At 45.7% G+C, this 17,024-nt stretch overlaps 1 protein-coding gene and 1 long non-coding RNA gene across 2 annotated transcripts; one reads left to right on the top strand and one right to left on the bottom strand.

The window, feature by feature from the left end:
• The first annotated feature begins 7,497 nt into the window (after nucleotides 1-7,497).
• LOC135378308 (uncharacterized) lies at nucleotides 7,498-8,509 on the top strand. The gene is made up of 3 exons (XR_010418322.1): nucleotides 7,498-7,548; nucleotides 7,603-7,767; nucleotides 8,408-8,509. It is a non-coding gene; the product is annotated as an uncharacterized LOC135378308 (long non-coding RNA).
• A 513-nt stretch (nucleotides 8,510-9,022) lies between these two features.
• Nucleotides 9,023-12,867, bottom strand: LOC135398457 (putative nuclease HARBI1). Its single transcript, XM_064629879.1, has 5 exons — nucleotides 12,684-12,867; nucleotides 11,606-11,875; nucleotides 11,409-11,521; nucleotides 11,204-11,339; nucleotides 9,023-10,041 (listed from the first exon to the last, which is right to left on the bottom strand). The coding sequence occupies exons 1-5, from the start codon at nucleotides 12,865-12,867 to the stop codon at nucleotides 9,647-9,649; spliced, it is 1,098 nt and encodes a 365-aa protein (XP_064485949.1). The 3' UTR covers nucleotides 9,023-9,646.
• Between the last annotated feature and the right edge of the window lie 4,157 nt (nucleotides 12,868-17,024).

Here is a 17,024-nt window from a genome sequence, read left to right as displayed (position 1 = left end):
AAAATGAGTACTTTTACTCCTTTTGGGGAGTAATTGCATTGCCACAAAAAATAGTCCCTTTCGGGAGTAAATGCACGGGAGTAAATGAACGTCACAGAGTGAAGACCGCACTTCACGCGCTGTTGTAAGAGTCCCAGGTACATAATTGGTGCGCATGCATGAAAATACTTTGAAGCAAACCGTTAACGGTGATATATCGAGTGATATAAAATCTCGCACCATACTAGGGCACAATTTGCGAAGAAAGATGCGCTAACTGTTTCTTACTCTGTGTGGCTGGAAAATTGCTACGTTGTCTGAGTTATACAGCCTTATGTCGTTCAAATTGACCAAGCGCACATATTTACGTAGACTGTTGCATTCAGGAGACCATTCGCGAAGTTTAGTGACAATTTGCAGTCCTGGGGAGTAAATGTCGGGACTAAATGTTGGGTTAGGGGACTAAAATTGGGAGTAATTGCAGACTAGGGGAGTAGAAGCTGCAATTACTCCCCGTTTTACTCCTTTTTTCTTAGAGAGTGTACCGTTTACTCCTTTTTTCTTCCAGAGAGTGTAGACACTCTCTGGAGAGTTCCCTGGGCACACTCTCAGCAAAATAAAACAAAACAACAAAAAACGGATAGTAAGAGTAAGAAAACACACTTTTTTTACCTTTCTTTTATGTGTCACACCTTTATAGAGGCGTTGACAGGTAGTAAAGGCAAAAAATCGTGTGTTTTCTTCATCTTATTTTAAGAGGTAGTTGGTTACGCTTATTTCATCCGTCAAGCATTTACTGAGTTTGAGGGAAAAAGACAGACGATATTGAATTCGTCACCTGACGAATTCTGTTACTCCCACAAAGGAAATGAAATGAAATTGCACCCCACATGCCACTTACTATGAATAAAATCTGAAAATGTTACAGCCGTAAAAACAAAAACAAAATCTGCGTGTCCGATTTAGGCCCATCACCTGTTTTCACACAAAAATCTGCACGTATAGGTGTAATTTTGCAAGGTGCATTGTAATTCGTGATAGGTAATCGCTGTTCACTTCCACTAATTACTCCAGCAGCCAGTTTGAAGCAGGAAGCTGCGGCCGGCAGTGGCAACCATGTCATCCCCGGGCATGTGCACAGCGATAACATGGTCGCCACTGCTGAAGCTTTTATAGTTACACACTGGCCTCTGGAGTAATTAGTGGAAGTGAACACGATTACTTATCACGAATTACAATACACCTTGCATAATTACACGCGTATACGAGATTTACACATAATTACACGCGTATACACGCTGCGTGTATGCGAGAAGTATACATACTACGGACCTCTTCTGCTCAGAGAAACAAAAATAACAAGCAAAGCAGTTCTATCACCTGATCCGTGCAGGCTTTCCATCGATTGTATTGTATTTCATTAGTGCACAAACCATACTTTGCGGTCAATACAAGCTTTGTAATAGCCGTTACCTAACAGGAAGAAAGACATCTTATGAATGATATCGACCGCGCTGTCAACTAGTACCGTTCAGTGATTACACGATAAGAATAGATGAGAGGGCGACACAGTGCGCGCATGGTCTGACAACCAGAGCTGTAACGTAATTAATTGCGAGTAATTCAGTTACTGTAATTAATTACTTTTAGGGTAATTAATTCCTGTACTTAAATAGTTCCAAAAGTGAGCAACTGTAATTTAAATACATTTTGCTTGTAACCATGTAACTGTTTTGCCGTATTCGAGAGACAGTTACTTTTTGTTGTGGTTTATCTATTCTGGTGTAATTTTCTGGCTCCCGCATTGTCTCTTTCCAATGGCTGGCCACTTTAAATGGACGCCGCTAGAAGTAATTCAGGGGTAACTTAATTCTATTTGACGAGTGACTCTAATTGTAAGTGAATTATATTTTGGTTTCAGTAACTTTTCCGGTAACTAAATTAGTTTTTCGGTCATATAACTGTAACTTAATTACCTCCTTCCGTGGAACTGATACAGCTCTGCTGACAACAACTCTGTACTTTCCATGAAACTTGAGAGCACGTTTTAAAGAAAAACAAACATGAGAGTGGGAGGATACGAAGTAGGCGCAGGCAAATTCTGATGAACTGTGATTAATTTTCTTCACGAAACCGCTTCATTTCCCCGTTTGGGTTTTTTTTTCACTCTCCGTACATAACCAGACAGTCTACACGTGGCCGCCGTTTGCATACTTTTGTGAAATAGGGGAGGACCGGTTACTTGAACTTCGCTTTCAGAATAAATACCCGTTTCACGACTGAAACAGCATCTTCGCTGACAGTAGGAGGTTGAGCGTAACTCCGAACGTTGTTTTTTGGTGTTGGGATCCGGGATACGCCGAATCCCAGAGTCCCGTGATCCTGGCTGTTTTTCAGGTCCCGAAATTCCGCAATTTTTTTCCCCCCAGTAAAGCACCTCATGATTTCGGGGCTCGAGAGAAATACTGAAAGCATGCTCTTGGCACAGTCGCGACGCCGAACTGTAAGACAATTGGGCGATTCCATGCGAAATGATCCAGCGGACCCGCTCGGCCCTCACAAAACTATCGCAAATTTTTACGAATTTTTTTTAGCAGTCCCTAATAGTGCAAAACGACACACCACGAAACATTTCTTCCCAAATCTCAATGTGGCGGGTGCTAGACACGAGCAAAGTTCGCAGCGCTTGCGCAAACCGTGCCTATCGTGAACGGCAGGTGCGGCTCATGGAAAGCACGTAGAAGTGTGCGGTTTTCTTTTGCGTAGAGAGAAAGCCATGCTCTATACAGCGTTCAAATCCCGGTTGTCGTGCTGTAATCGGTGCAGGTATACAAAGGCCGCAAGTTTCGCAATTTTCCTCTTACTTCGCGATTTTTTTTTGTGGAAATTCAAACGATTAAATTTTAATGAATATTGTTTCCTGTCAAGGCCCCAAGGAATACTTTAACAGGAAAAATCGCCAGACACGTAACTTTCATAGTCATTGCAGGAAAAAAAAGAGGAAGTATGCGATTTTTCCAAAATTCGCTGCAATAGAGCGTAAAACACGCAATGTAGAGGTCGGAAGAGACGCCTGAAACCAACGCCGTTTTATAGAACGAGCCTTCCTCTACAACATATTAAAAAATCTCGAGAGTGTTTTTTCGTATACAGGAGAATTTTTTTTTTTTTTTTTTTTTTTTTTTTGTAGTAGAGGGTATTACGGCCACAGTGACCCACGTTGCATGTATCCGCTGGGGTGCTATATTTGTTTCTTGGGCTCCCGTTTTAACTCTTCGTATTTCCGCTTTTTTTCTGGTTGGTTTTCAATATGACAACCACCCGGACCAAAGGAACATGGCTCCAGTTGAGCGCTGTGGAGTTCCAATTCACCAGTATGAATATTATAGGCGCGTAGATGCATGTTCACTTGATGAAAGTTCCGTTTAACTGTCACATTTAAATGCTGAACAATTCAGCAAAAATATTAACCACGAAAAGTCTAACAAATTATAACACTAGAGGAAAAGACGAACGTGCAAAAAAGTCATTTAGAATGCAGTACTGGAAACGACGGAATCTCGTGGTGGTGCATGGCTTTCATCGTCCATGCTGTCCTAGGTTCCAGTGAGGCTCACAGCTATATAAAGCCTTGCACCATTCGCGTATGGAAGCGTATACCCGCGGATATCCGCAAGAAACTTCTGGGTTCGGATGAAATATGGACGCTTGTTGTGATCTGCGGACGCGGATGGCGCCGGCTCAGGAGCGGGTCAGACTCGGATAAACCGCGAGACTGCGCCATCAGTTTGCTTCACGCTCGCGCATCTGAGAGAGATCTCTGTCGTCTCGAGTCGAGGTGCGCGTTCGGCACCGATCTTGCGTTTCACTTGCAATAAACTCTACTTATCCCGTTTGGTCATGCACCACATGGCATGGTCTGGCATGGTAAGATGCACCACACTGTTTGGTGCAAAATGTGTTGCTGTGCTTGGTGCCGTATAATCTTTCGTGGAAGCTAATTCTGTACTTGCTGTCGTGTATTCTTTGGTAGCATCATGGACGCTCAGGACCTGTCCTCGCTACAAAAGCTATGCCGCTTCGGGGTTTTCACTATCAGAACGAAAGAGAGGAAGTCGCCCGTGTGGATGAAGTTTGGTGACAGCTTTTGTTGTTGACCTTTTTTTTCTGTTTTGTTTGAGTTTGAGTTTAATTATAGGGAAAAAAAGGAAGATAATTGCTGTTTTGTGCTGACGGGAAATAACGTTTATTTCCTGGAAAATTGGCCTGATATATCGAGCATAGAAACTGAACTATTGCTGCGTGCCGTGGGAGACGCGGATTTTTCGGATAGGATGCGGATGTGGAAAAGCTCATCCGCGCAGGGCTTTAGCTCACACGACAAAAAGTATTACTTAGACCTGCCCATCACCGCTAATCCCCAATCTTCTTTGCCGGCACCTTGCGCACCAGAAACAATACCATAAACTTAACCACCCAGGATTGCAATACGCGTGTTATGCTACAGTAGGAAAGAAACCTTGCAGAAGCCTGTGCCACAGCATATTGCTTGCTTATTAAGGCCCAACCAGACCTGAGAGAAAAATTGAAAATATAGAGAATTAAAACAGGAGCCCAAGAAACAAATATAGCACCCCACTGGATACATGAAACGTGGGTCACTGTGGTCGTAAGACCCTCTACTACAAAAAATTATTTTCTCCTGTATACTAAAAAACACCCTCGAGATTTTTTAATATGTTGTAGAGGAAGGCTCGTTCTATAAAACTGCGTTGGTTTCATGCGTCTCTTCCGACCTCTTCATTGCGTGATTTACGCTCGATTGCAGCAAATTTTTGAAAAATCGCATACTTCCTCTTTTTTTCCTGCAATGACTATGAAAGTTGCGTGTCTGGCGATTTTTCCTCTTGAAGTATTCCGCGGGACCTTGGCAGGAAAAAATGTTCATTAAAATTTAATGGTTTGATTTTCCACAAAAAAATCGCGAAGTAGGAGGAAAATTGCGAAACGTGCGGCCTTTGTATACCTGCACCGATTACAGCACGACAACCGGGATTTAAACGCTGTGTAGAGCATAGCTTCCTCTACACGCAGAAGAAAACTGCACAGTTCTAGGTGCTTTCTATGAGCCGCACCTGCCGTTCACGCCAGGCACAGTTTTCGCCAGCGCTGAGAAGATGTGGGTTCGATCCCTACAGCTGGCTAACCTTTTCAGTGACTTTCATCTTTCATCGAACTTTGCTCGTGTCTAGCACCCGCCACATTGAGATTTGGGAACACACACACAAATAAAGATACGATGATGAGATGGGGCTGATGCCGGCCAGCAGGCTGGGCGCTGCCCCAGTGCCACTTGTACGTGATGAGAGATGATGATGGATATGATAAGGGGTCCGGTAATCAAAGCAGGGTGGAGAGGCCTGTTGATGACAAGAAGTCCCAAAGGTGACGCAGACCTTGGCGTGTATGAGCTGGACTGGACCATGGGACCAGCACCTTGCCTATGGTAAATGGGCGATGATCGATTGCATGCAATTCGTGCTGCAAGATCGCACGCTCCCGCTGGTAGTCCGGGAAGAAATGTTTCGTGGTGTGTCGTTTTGCACTATTAGATACTGCTAAAAAAATTTCGTAAAAATTCGGGATCCTTTTGTGGGGGCCGAGCAGGTCCGCTGGATCATTTCGCGTGGAATCGCCCAACTACAAGTTGTTTAATTTCTAGCACGGGTTTGGTTGATCCACAGTTTTCGATGTGATTTTAGTGCTACAAGAAAGAAGGACGACCAATTCTGCTACTCTCATATTAACCCCACCCAGCTCCTCCAGCACACACACACACACAAAGAAAAAAGAGACATCAGCACCTCCCTCCTAAAAAGAGAACAATGTAATTACATTGTCATACTGCACATTGTTGCGACTGGCCCAGTCAGTGTGATCGTCGCCTGAGACAAAGACAACGGCTGCGCGACACGTACTCCAAAAGAGGACACCAAGGCTACTTTTGGTTAAGCCATTCATTATGTGGTGCCAACCGTCTGGGTTGTGATGAGCAGCCAACACGTTAGTGAATGGACTCAGTCTTCCTCGTCGTTCCCTTCGGGCACCTAAGAAGGTCACCTAGGGATAAGCTCCCTATTCATCTCCCAGACAGCCACTCTTCGAGATCTCAAACAGGTGCGTCTGGCGACCTCGAGACGTCTGGGGCGCGTTGCTGGCGAAATAGTGACATCGTGACTCGTCATCGGCATTCGTGGTCGTGATTTTCTCCTTGCTCAAGTGACGAAACACGAAAGATGGCCAGCAACGCGATATTGACACATCGGCATTTCATACCTCCTCTCCGCTTTGTATCATGGCGATAGTCTCGACACCGGATGGTCCCGAGCGAATAATATTTGCGCTTATAAAGCATAAAATGAACAATGCTTGTAATTTATATTGCTTTAAAATCGTTCTGAAAATAAAAGTACATGACTGTACGATCTAAATACAACGGTTCTGCACCACCAATGCAGACGAACCAATCACAAGGCAGCAGTGTCGTCTGCTAAGCTTAAGTTTCGTGCGCGCGGCAACGCTTGATTATTACTTCGGCGCTTTTTTGTCAGAAGGATCTTTCTGTCTTACGGAAACATTTCAGGTGAGACAAATCACTGAACTCCGTTTTACACATTGTCACAAACCATTTCCAGCACGCATGAACAATATTTTCGTTGCAGTCACCATGTCGATGTCGGAGGCTCAGAAGCTGCTGCTATTGTCTTACATGGAGCAGTCCCCCGAACTCTGCAACAACAGAAGTTTCATGGTTGGGGAGACAAAGCAGCAGCGCAAAGCGAAATGGGACGCAATTGCTGCCTCTCTTAACGCGATAGGCGGCATCCAAAAGGACGCCACCGGATGGCAGCTCATTTGGAAGAGCTGGAGGTACCGCGTACGTAAAAACGTGCGCGGTAACATTTGCAACATCGGGGGCACTGGTGGAGGGGCAGGTACGGCAGTAAACGCAACGACGGAGCCTGGAGAAGAAGGAGGAACGCGCGTGGTGGACGTCGCTGCGAACCTGCAGGGGCTAGATGCTAGGGTCATGGCCCTTGTGGGGTGGGATACCCTAGGCGGTATTGCGGGCAGCCACAATGTTGCCCCACAAGGGACTGTTACACTGACGGATGTCGTCGTCGTTGTAAGAACCCAAAATATATAAGCTATATATTACTGTGCAACCCAGACACATAGAGCTAGTATACAGGGTGTTTGCTCTAACGTGTCCAGAAATTGTATTTAAAGCGAGCGATAAAAGAGAAACGAGCGCTACTTTTCAGCTACTTGACTGAGAAACAGCTGCTACTAGTGAAGCAATACCTGTTTCTTATTCAAGTAGCAGAAAAGTACCACTTGCTTTTTTTTTTATCGCTCGCTTTAAATATAATTTCTGGATACGTTAGAGCAAACACCCAGTATATCATTTGCTACCAGCAGAGTGCCCAAGCACCAGCAGAAGAGCCTGCAGAAATTGAAGACCCTGTACGGCAAGAAGAGTCTGCATCAGCAGAAGCCCCTACAATGGTGGGCATGTGTTGCAACAGACGAAGGCAGAGGTAGTAACGCTGTTTTGTACAGGCTCCAGAACCAGCGGGGAGCAGTGGCATGGTGCAACCTCGCCCGAACAGCCAGCCAGGAGCACGGGTTCAACGTCGCAGAAGGCGGAGGGTGCCGATCAACATTGCACAGCAGATTTTAGCGGCTCAGAGAACTCTTGTTGACCGCATTGACCGACTCACCGAGGTAATGTAACAAAGACACTCGTGTCATGACATGTGGCCAGTTGAGGCATCCATGTAACACAACAGCAGAAGCACAAGCAATGACATAACACCAATGAAAAGTGGAAATTTAATAGATTCCACGTGCACGGCACCGAGGTACTACATACAAATATACAATAACTGTTACCAAGAATTAGAACTTACACTTGAGCATGCACAACATGAAGAAATACACATACGCACTCTCGCACACAGTCTCAAACTAAGTGATGCGAAAATGTACATGTTATGCGCTATAGAATGTTGACCATAATGAATGACCTGGTTTATATTGCACTCCAGCGTTCTTCATATTTTTTTTTCTCTTGTACTTGCTTTGCAATAGTCTTATACATACATTTTCACTGTAAGGTTAGTAGTTAATGTAAGCTTCAAAGTTCAGTTTCACCCAGTGCGATCTGTTAGTTTTCTCCTCATAAACATGATAATTGTGTGGTGCTTTAGTGACAGCAATTAAATGCTATGTGGACAGTGGGGGTGGCCCCCATGGCGAAAAGGGGCCTTCTTATGTTGCTACACGTCCCAAAAATGAGATCACCGTTGAATTATTCCTCCATTACATCTTAATTGCAAATTTGTTTTTTTGCTTTCTCATATAGGCAATGACACCCATCAGCGAGTACTACAGGCTGAAGCTGGAGAGAATGAGGCAACAAAATGTGCCATAGTCCGGAGGGTATTCTAGTATGTTGTGTGCTCACCTTGGGTGAGTGAAATATCGTTGCTACAAAATAGCTATCAGCACGGCCTGTGCAAGTGCTGATTTTCGACACTGAAATGAATACGAGGGAAACAGTCATAACCAGAGAAGAGAGGACTGAAGCTAACATTTTTAAAAACTGGAAGAAAATCTTTATAACCTTAGTGCAAAGTAAAACGTGCAAGCAGAAATAAAGCAAGGCAGAAAGGAACACGCATGTTGTGAATACTTGATATATGTTTAAACAAGGCAGAAAACCATTCAGGAGCATTAAATGTGAACTTGCAGAACAAACTGACACACTTTAAGTGAGAACATTCTCTTGCTAGATATGACTGCAATGCCACCATGCTGTTATTCAGAAACCTCACACAACGTGGATAACTCGATATCATTGTCATCATGTATCTCTCTCTCTCTCTCTCGATTTTGTTGCATTACATGAAACATAAAATATTACATATACCGTAATTTCACACGTATAAGCCGCACCGCAGATTAGCCGCAGGACGCGTTCTTATGAACGTTTTGAAATTTTTCTGGCGGATAAGCTGCACTGGCAGATAAGGCGCGGGCAATACGAGACGACTCATTTGTGCGACAAATGAAACCATAAAGGCGGCCGTAAACCCTGTGGTCCATACTCCAAGTCGGCATAGTGTTCAACAAAGGAGGTCAGCTCTAGAGTTTTACAAATATCGGATTGTGCCCTTGTTTGGCGTTTTTCATGGATTGACGGGTCAGTGGTCTTGCAGTAGACGTGAATCACTGTCACCACTTTCGTTAAAGCTGCTTGGAGGAATGCACTAGGAAGATCAATCTACTCGAATGTGGACCCGTCCCTGTTCGTGCATCGGCGGGGCAGAACTAGTCCAGAGACATTGTCGGCCCTTTCATTAAAACCGACGTATGGGGAAGATGCCAGGAAAAAATAGTCATCAGATAAGCCACACCGGAGGATAAGCCGCGGAGCGTCCGTGAGAGAAAAAAATCGCGCATAAGCCACGGCTAATACGTGTGAAATTACGGTACTTGCAGGCCTAGTTACTCCAGAAGCTACTTACAAAGGTGAAATCACCAGCATATTTACAATACTGAATATTTTAACAGCACTGAAAATGGAAGAAATTGTAAAGCATCAGAAATATTGCCTTATTATCTGGCTCCTTCTAGACAGTCCCCTGGTTACAACAGATAAATCATCGGCTTCGTCGATGTCTATATCCAACGCTCCTGCACTGTTATCCTCATAGTTCTCTGGTTCTTCCTCATATGCTGGCTCAGGAGTGTTGTATTTGTGGCACATGTTGTGCAGAATTCCACATGCTGTTATTATGTTGGAGGCCCGATCCGGTGAGAAGTGTAGTGTCCTGTATCGCTGCAGGCATCTGAACCTCATTTTCAGAACACCAAATGTTTGCTCAACTCGGACCCTTGTTTTACGATGGGCTTCATTGTATGCTTCCTCGCTACTCGTTGCAGGGCTGCGAACTGGGGTCATGAGCCAGGGCTCAAGAGGATAGCCGAGGTCACCTGAGGGAAAATAAAGAGCAGAAAACTGAAGACACGTCCTATGTGATCATACAGCTGCATGGCAACATGTGTATATAGTGTATATATGTATATAGTGTACTTTCAATATTTCTTGCTTCGTGACAGACACATTGTGTGCACACCATATTTTAGTTATCATCCTAGATTTGTCATATGTGCGAGGGCATCCAAGACATACATTTCACCTGTGTACAGCATTTTGGATACATCTAAATTTCAATAAACATTAACATCACTTCTCGTAATGTCTCTTAAAATGCAATTCTATTTTTTCTTTCGGCATAGCAAACTCTCATAAATTGAAACCCCAATTTCGTTTGAATTAGGTCATTTTTTTGTCAGTGATTGTCAGTGACAGTGAAATTTCGAGGCAGGCGCACAGCATTTTGCATACATCGCCCCTAATTTTCTGAAAGGCCTTCTAATGAATAATCCGTTACTCATGCTCCCCTTTATTTTATCGGCCCTCTTTTTTGTGAGCAGATGTGCAAATGAACTGAGAACGTAGTGAGCATGAGTGAGTGAAAATTTCTAGCACTGACTTCTGTACACATGCTGCCCAGAAAACACCATAGTTGTGCAATGGTGTTGCACAGCTATGATGCAACACCATTGATTGACAATGTTGAATGACATATAACTATGTTATTGTAAATACATAAGTTGCTTGTATCAATTATTAACCACAGATAAACATTTTCTAAAACGTTACATGTCGGAAGGGTAGGTAGAACAGTGATTATAGACATGCATTATATGTGATTATAGTCATATTTGTACACTCCCGACACAATCACTTGTCGTACTCCACTTGAAGATCACGTTACATCAGGGTGGGACACAGATTTCTTTGTTCGATGACGGGGAAAGGTGATGGCATGATGGGAAAGCCCAGACCTATGGGCTTGCTACTCCCGATGAATGAAACCTGATTACGTGGCTAGTACAATCTAACCACTAGCACTTGCGCTTCTGAAGCAAGCACTAGTTTACTAGCAGCATAGTGAGCAGCTTTCTGCTGAAGGTGTTTTTCTTTTTTTCAGTACACAGTCTTGCGCAGATAACTGCTTACCACGCAAACAAATGTGGAAATATTTTGCTTTACTGTTTCTTCTCTCGGAGGAGTGGAATGTATACTTGCCTAAAAGCCATTCGCCATCTGCAAACAGTTGAGGAGCCTGGCGACGGAGGTCACACAAACTCCATATAGCTGAATCGTGGCAGCTCCCTGGGTAGCATGCATTTAGGTAAAGGATGCGGCGAGTAGCGTCCGACACCTGTTAAAATTTTATGGATATAAAAGAGGAATATGTATGCTAAGCTATCGTATATGAAATCTACCTTACCCCAAGCACGTTGATGGCATGGTATCCCTTGTGACAGTAATAGTTACCATCCACAAAACGTTGGTCTGTCCTGCTTGGAGCCATTATTGAAATCGCTGTCCCATCAATTGCGCCTGAAAAGTTAGAATGCGGTCGGTAAGCATAAGTTTTACATGTTTTAGAATACAACATTATGCTGTAAAGTCACGTTGACGTACCAAGGCAGCCAGGCAGACCTGCAATCTCGTAAAAGCCTCGTTTTACCCTCAACTTTTCCTCGGGTGACATGGGAAACTTCAGGTATCGCGGGGCAAGGTTACGGATGATTGCAGTGCTGACATCATGAATGGACTCCGACACTGGTCGCTTGCTCGTAAGGAAGTCTTCCTCCTCTGCGATGTTGCTAAGAAACGCACCAGTTGCGTAAAATCTAAGTGCCATAAGCACCCTTTGCGCAACTGGTAGAGTGGTGCTGCGCCATTGCTGTGCTGTAAATGGACATAATATTTCCATAAGTGCACACACATAGGGGTATAGCCTATAGGTGTATGTACTTTAGGCCTCTGTACTATATCTGTGTAACACAGAGTTATTAACCGTACTGAGACCATAACTGCGAAAACAAGCTCGCCCATTGCAAAAGTCTGATGCAATCGGGCAAACCGACCTCTGCAAAACAAGATAGGAAATCCAAGAGGCGTGAAGCAGAGTGAAACGTTCACTCAAAGGAACTCTGTTTATAAATGAATCCGAGAGGTAAGTATGGGGCAGTGATTTCCCCAGAAATTCACTGCTGGGGGGGTGCCGACCTTTCAAGGGGGGGAGGGGGGTATGCTTGGTGAAAATTCCACTTACAGAAGTTTTCTTAGACACAGAAGGAATTGTGGCACAATAGTGACATCTGCACAACTTTCCCGTTTTATTTGTACATGTTATTACGTTAGAACACAGTACATTAGAATACAGATTCATTATGAAGGGCATTTTAACATAATGCATAATCGCATGACCGACAAAGGAAAAAGACTAGCACCCTGTCTCACGAACTCAATGAGAACCTAGCAACCAACGGAGGAAACCTTAGACGAAAAAAAGCATGGGTTCTAAGCGTGCACAGCCGATGTACACACGATGTACGACTCACACTTCACACTGTACGATGCAGACGCGATACGAACGGTATTAAGAAGCCCTGCAGAAAACCCTGTTTCAAACAATGCTATATCTCGTAAACGGGACGTACGATGAGAGATCATACGTTGCTTCCAATTCTAAAGTGAACATGAGAGTACATACGTCTTTGCAGATCCCCTGCGACAGCGTCGCAAACCTCTCTGGCTGCGTCCTTGCAGAGGCGGAACTTCGCAATAAACTGCTCCTCGTCTAGCGCTGTAAAGGCGTCACGGTGTCTGCGAAAGACGCGTGCCCTTTCATCTTCGCATACGCCAGCATCAGCGAGGAACAAGTAGATATCCGCCATGTTGATGCCGATGCTTGTGTGAATGACGAGAGATTTACCGTCACTAAGCTATCGTCATTCCGTGCCGACTTCCTCGCGTCGGCATGACGGCAACGACATGGCCAGCAACAGCATTTCGAGTGCAAGTGTCGAAATAGGTCACGTCATAGGCACGTTGTCATAGAAACACTGCCGAATGCCGACACCCTGAGCTCGCCAGCAACGCGCCCCTGGAGTGACCGTTGCCAGACTGTGATCGGTCAGCGGATTGGTTGGACAAGGTTAACACGTGACTCTCTCACCCTGTGAATTTGCTTTAAAAGAGCGCGGCCATGATGGCTTGTTTGTCTGTTCTTGAGATACTGAACATGTAAATAAACGTCTGTTGTTGTTGAAGACGGACCCCTGCCTGACTACCTCCAGCACAAGACCGCTCGGACCCTCGAACCGCAACAACTGGTTGGCAGCCGCTGGGATGGACACCGCTAGGCCGAACAAGTCGCATGGGTGAGTGTTCCGCATTCCTTGCTTTGATTTCGCCAGACTGTGAAACGCCGGTGTAGGCAAAATCTGTTAGCCTTTAGGTAGGAAGCCATAGTTGAGCACGCTTCACCCGAAAAGGATAGGTGCAAGGGAAATTGACGCTCAGAAGAGAAACCATGGACCTTAGCAAATTGCGAGTGCCAGATTTGTTACTCCTGCTGGGAGAACTTGGGGGTAGCCAGGGTCAGGTAAAACGTAAACCTCAGATCATAGAGCTTATCCGCGGAATCGGAGCTGATGATGAGGAAATCAAGGAATGTTGGGAGTCAATCCTGGAAAAGAAAGAGGAGGAAGAAAATGCGAAGCGGGAAAGCATTGAAAGAGAAAAGCGGGAACGCGAGGAGCGGCTAGCGAAAGAACAGCGCGAGCACGAATTGGCATTGAGGAAGTTGGAACTAGAGAAGCTGAGACTCGAATCAAACAGCTCAGCTTCTGAGATGGGTCGTAGCAGAGATAATGAAAGATTAAAGATCAAGGACCTGCTGCAGCCTTTCAAAATCGGAGAGGATATTGGCCTGTTCCTTGTCAACTTCGAAAGAGCTTGCGAAAAAGTTGGCTTCGATCGAGAAACATGGTCCCACAAACTTCTTACTTTGCTCCCATGCGAGGTCGCAGACGTCATTGCCCGACTTAGCAAAGAGGACGCAGCGGACTATGACAAAGCTAAAGCCGCACTCCAAAAAAAGTTCCGTCTTTCTACGGAAGCATTTCGGCAACGCTTCCGCACAAGCGAAAAGAAAGCGGACGAATCATATCCCGAATTCGCATACAGCCTCAAGGCCAACTTGTTAGAATGGCTCAAAAGCGCGGAGGTTTTCGGTAACCACGACAAAGTTATAGAGTGCGTGGCTCTTGAGCAGTTCTACCGATGCCTTCCAGAGGCAGCCATGTTTTGGGTGCAAGACAGGTTAAATGGTGTAGACGTGCAGAAAGCCGCAGAATTTGCAGAAGAGTTCGTAACTCGCAGAAAGACGCAAGGCGCGATAGGTGTTTCCTTTAGAGCAGCAAAGGAAGCCGACAGAGAACAGTCGGCTCTGCGGCAGGCAGAGCCTGAAAAGCGATTCACCCGCCGACGCGTTCAAGAAGGTCAGACGAACAAAAGGGAAGTTGGGCGTGAAAGTAGGTTAGCCTCCCCAAAGCCTGATAACAAGAGAGTGATAGCCCCGGAGGCAAAAGTGTTTGAAACTCAGAGGCAGCGGGTGTGTTTTGCGTGCAACGAGCCGGGACACTTTGCAGCTAATTGCCCAAACGAAGTTGCGTTTGCCTATGTCAGTGGTAGCGCCCCGGATGCAAAATTGTTAGAACCGTACGTGCGAAGAATGGTTGTTAACGGTCGGCCATGCCAGGTTCTCCGCGATACCGCAGCTACAGTGGACATGGTCCACCCAGATTGGGTATCCGAAGGGGATTACACGGGTCGAAGCGCTAGCATTAAGCAAGTGGCAGAAAAGTGCTGCGTACGCCTTCCTATCGCTAGAGTAACAATAGAAGGCCCGTTTGGTGAGCTAGTCACTGAGGCGGTGGTATCCGGAAATCTTCCTCGGTATTCAAATACCTATTTTCCAACAAATCAGAGCAGCTGTTAGGACAACGAGGCGAGGGTTTTTCGGGGGAAATGGACCAGTTGAAGAAGCCATTAAAAGCACGGCGACGAAGGAAACGGAAATATCACAATAATCAACGGATTCCGCGAGATCTGGTGAAATCGCAAAGTGGAGAACGATTAGAGGCCGTGAACGACGCGAGTGGCGGCACGGCGGACGCGGGAAAAGTTAAGCAGAGCTTGCGTCGGGATAGTGGAAATGACGCGATGGGCGCAAACACAAAGCGGAGTGAGAACACTGTACTCTTCCCAAATTCTCGAAAGGGAAAAACTCCCCACACTATAGATAGAGATACGCTGGTGTCAGAGCAGATTAGCGACACTTCTCTTGAAGGTTGGCGCAGTAGCGTCAGTGAAGGGTCAGCGGGGAACGGCAATGAGTTTTATCTAAACGCCGACCTGCTATACAGGAGTTATCGAGGCAGAACGGGGAAGACATTTGATCAGCTTGTTCTCCCGCAAAAGTACCGGACAGAGCAGCTGCGTGCGGCTCACTGCGGCTCTGACGTAGGACATTTTGGGGCTCGCAGGACCAAGCTGCGTCTCACGCAGGGGTATTATTGGCCCGGATGTTTAGAAGACGTGGACTTATATGTTGGGTCATGTACAGTCTGTCAGCGAACGGGAAAACTAGTGAAACGAGGAGCGTCAAAGAGAGAATGCTGACGGCTTCCGCCATGGTTCACTGAGTGAGCTCAGGAGATCATTCTGATACCGAGGATGAGCTCAATGTTGTCTTCAATTCTGTACATAGGTTTGTATAATTAATTTTGTTTGGAGACAGGAATACGGATCGGGCACCGTCTGTTTGCAAATGGGTGCATATTAGTTCTTTTGAGCGTTATGTCATTAATGATTTCTAGGAAGCTGCATTGTGGGGCAACGTGTTAGTCCAATTTGTAAAGATATTTTCCAGTCTCGTGTGATCTGGCTTGGTTGGCGGGACACTTATTTGTGCGCATGTGCGGTTCTGGTGTGTGTCATTTCCTATGTTGCCTTCCTCTGTTATATAGTCTGATGGACTTGCCACTATTCACAAGTGGTCCGACGTGGCCACACTCCTACCAGGCAAGAAGCTGGGACTACCATTCTGCTGGAGCAAAATCCGTCCGCCTTTTCTCCAAGAAAGCACCTGATGACCTGCTGCATTCTACATGTCGTAAAGAGAAGCCGTCACTGTCCGAGGTTATCATCTCAGTGGAGCAGCGAAAGAAACCGCTCCCCTTCGCGATAACCAGACTGGCGGCGGAGGAGCTGTTGCGACTGGCCCAGTCAGTGTGATCGTCGCCTGAGACAAAGACAACGGCTGCGCGACACGTACTCCAAAAGAGGACACCAAGGCTACTTTTGGTTAAGCCATTCATTATGTGGTGCCAACCGTCTGGGTTGTGATGAGCAGCCAACACGTTAGTGAATGGACTCAGTCTTCCTCGCCGTTCCCTTCGGGCACCTAAGAAGGTCACCTAGGGATAAGCTCCCTATTCATCTCCCAGGCAGCCACTCTTCGAGATCTCAAACAGGTGCGTCTGGCGACCTCGAGACGTCTGGAGTGACCGTTGCCAGACTGTGATCGGTCAGCGGATTGGTTGGACAAGGTTAACACGTGACTCTCTCACCCTGTGAATTTGCTTTAAAAGAGCGCGGCCATGATGGCTTGTTTGTCTGTTCTTGAGATACTGAACATGTAAATAAACGTCTGTTGTTGTTGAAGACGGACCCCTGCCTGACTACCTCCAGCTCAAGACCGCTCGGACCCTCGAACCGCAACAACATGAACTGCTTAGCCCTTTCCTTTTCTGATTTAATAAAGATACTCCCCCTAATTATACTTCTGATCACCACGGTGCAACTGTTCGGTTGTGGGGTTGACGTAAGCGAAGCTTATTTAGTGCGAAAGGTACAGCCACACCCAGGGGATTTTGGCATATTTTATACACCAGCGTCCTCAAACTCTAATCGAGTCACCGGCCGTATTGACCTTAGGCCACATTACAGAAAAGAAGTGTCCGTAATTGCCATGAAACACTCCAAG

Source organism: Ornithodoros turicata, chromosome 1 (assembly GCF_037126465.1).
Source record: "Ornithodoros turicata isolate Travis chromosome 1, ASM3712646v1, whole genome shotgun sequence".
Lineage (NCBI taxonomy): Eukaryota > Metazoa > Arthropoda > Arachnida > Ixodida > Argasidae > Ornithodoros > Ornithodoros turicata.
Note: the sequence above shows the minus strand (reverse complement) of the source record. Positions and strands in the feature narration are given on the sequence as shown.

Coding starts and splice junctions, on each gene's coding strand:
- LOC135398457 (XM_064629879.1), bottom strand. CDS start 12,867: ATGGCGGATATCTACTTGTTCCTCGCTGATGCTGGCGTATGCGAAGAT. Junction 11,340..11,408: donor ATGCCATCAACGTGCTTGGG/GTAAGGTAGATT, acceptor AAATTTTAACAG/GTGTCGGACGCTACTCGCCG. Junction 10,042..11,203: donor AGATGGCGAATGGCTTTTAG/GCAAGTATACAT, acceptor ATTTTCCCTCAG/GTGACCTCGGCTATCCTCTT.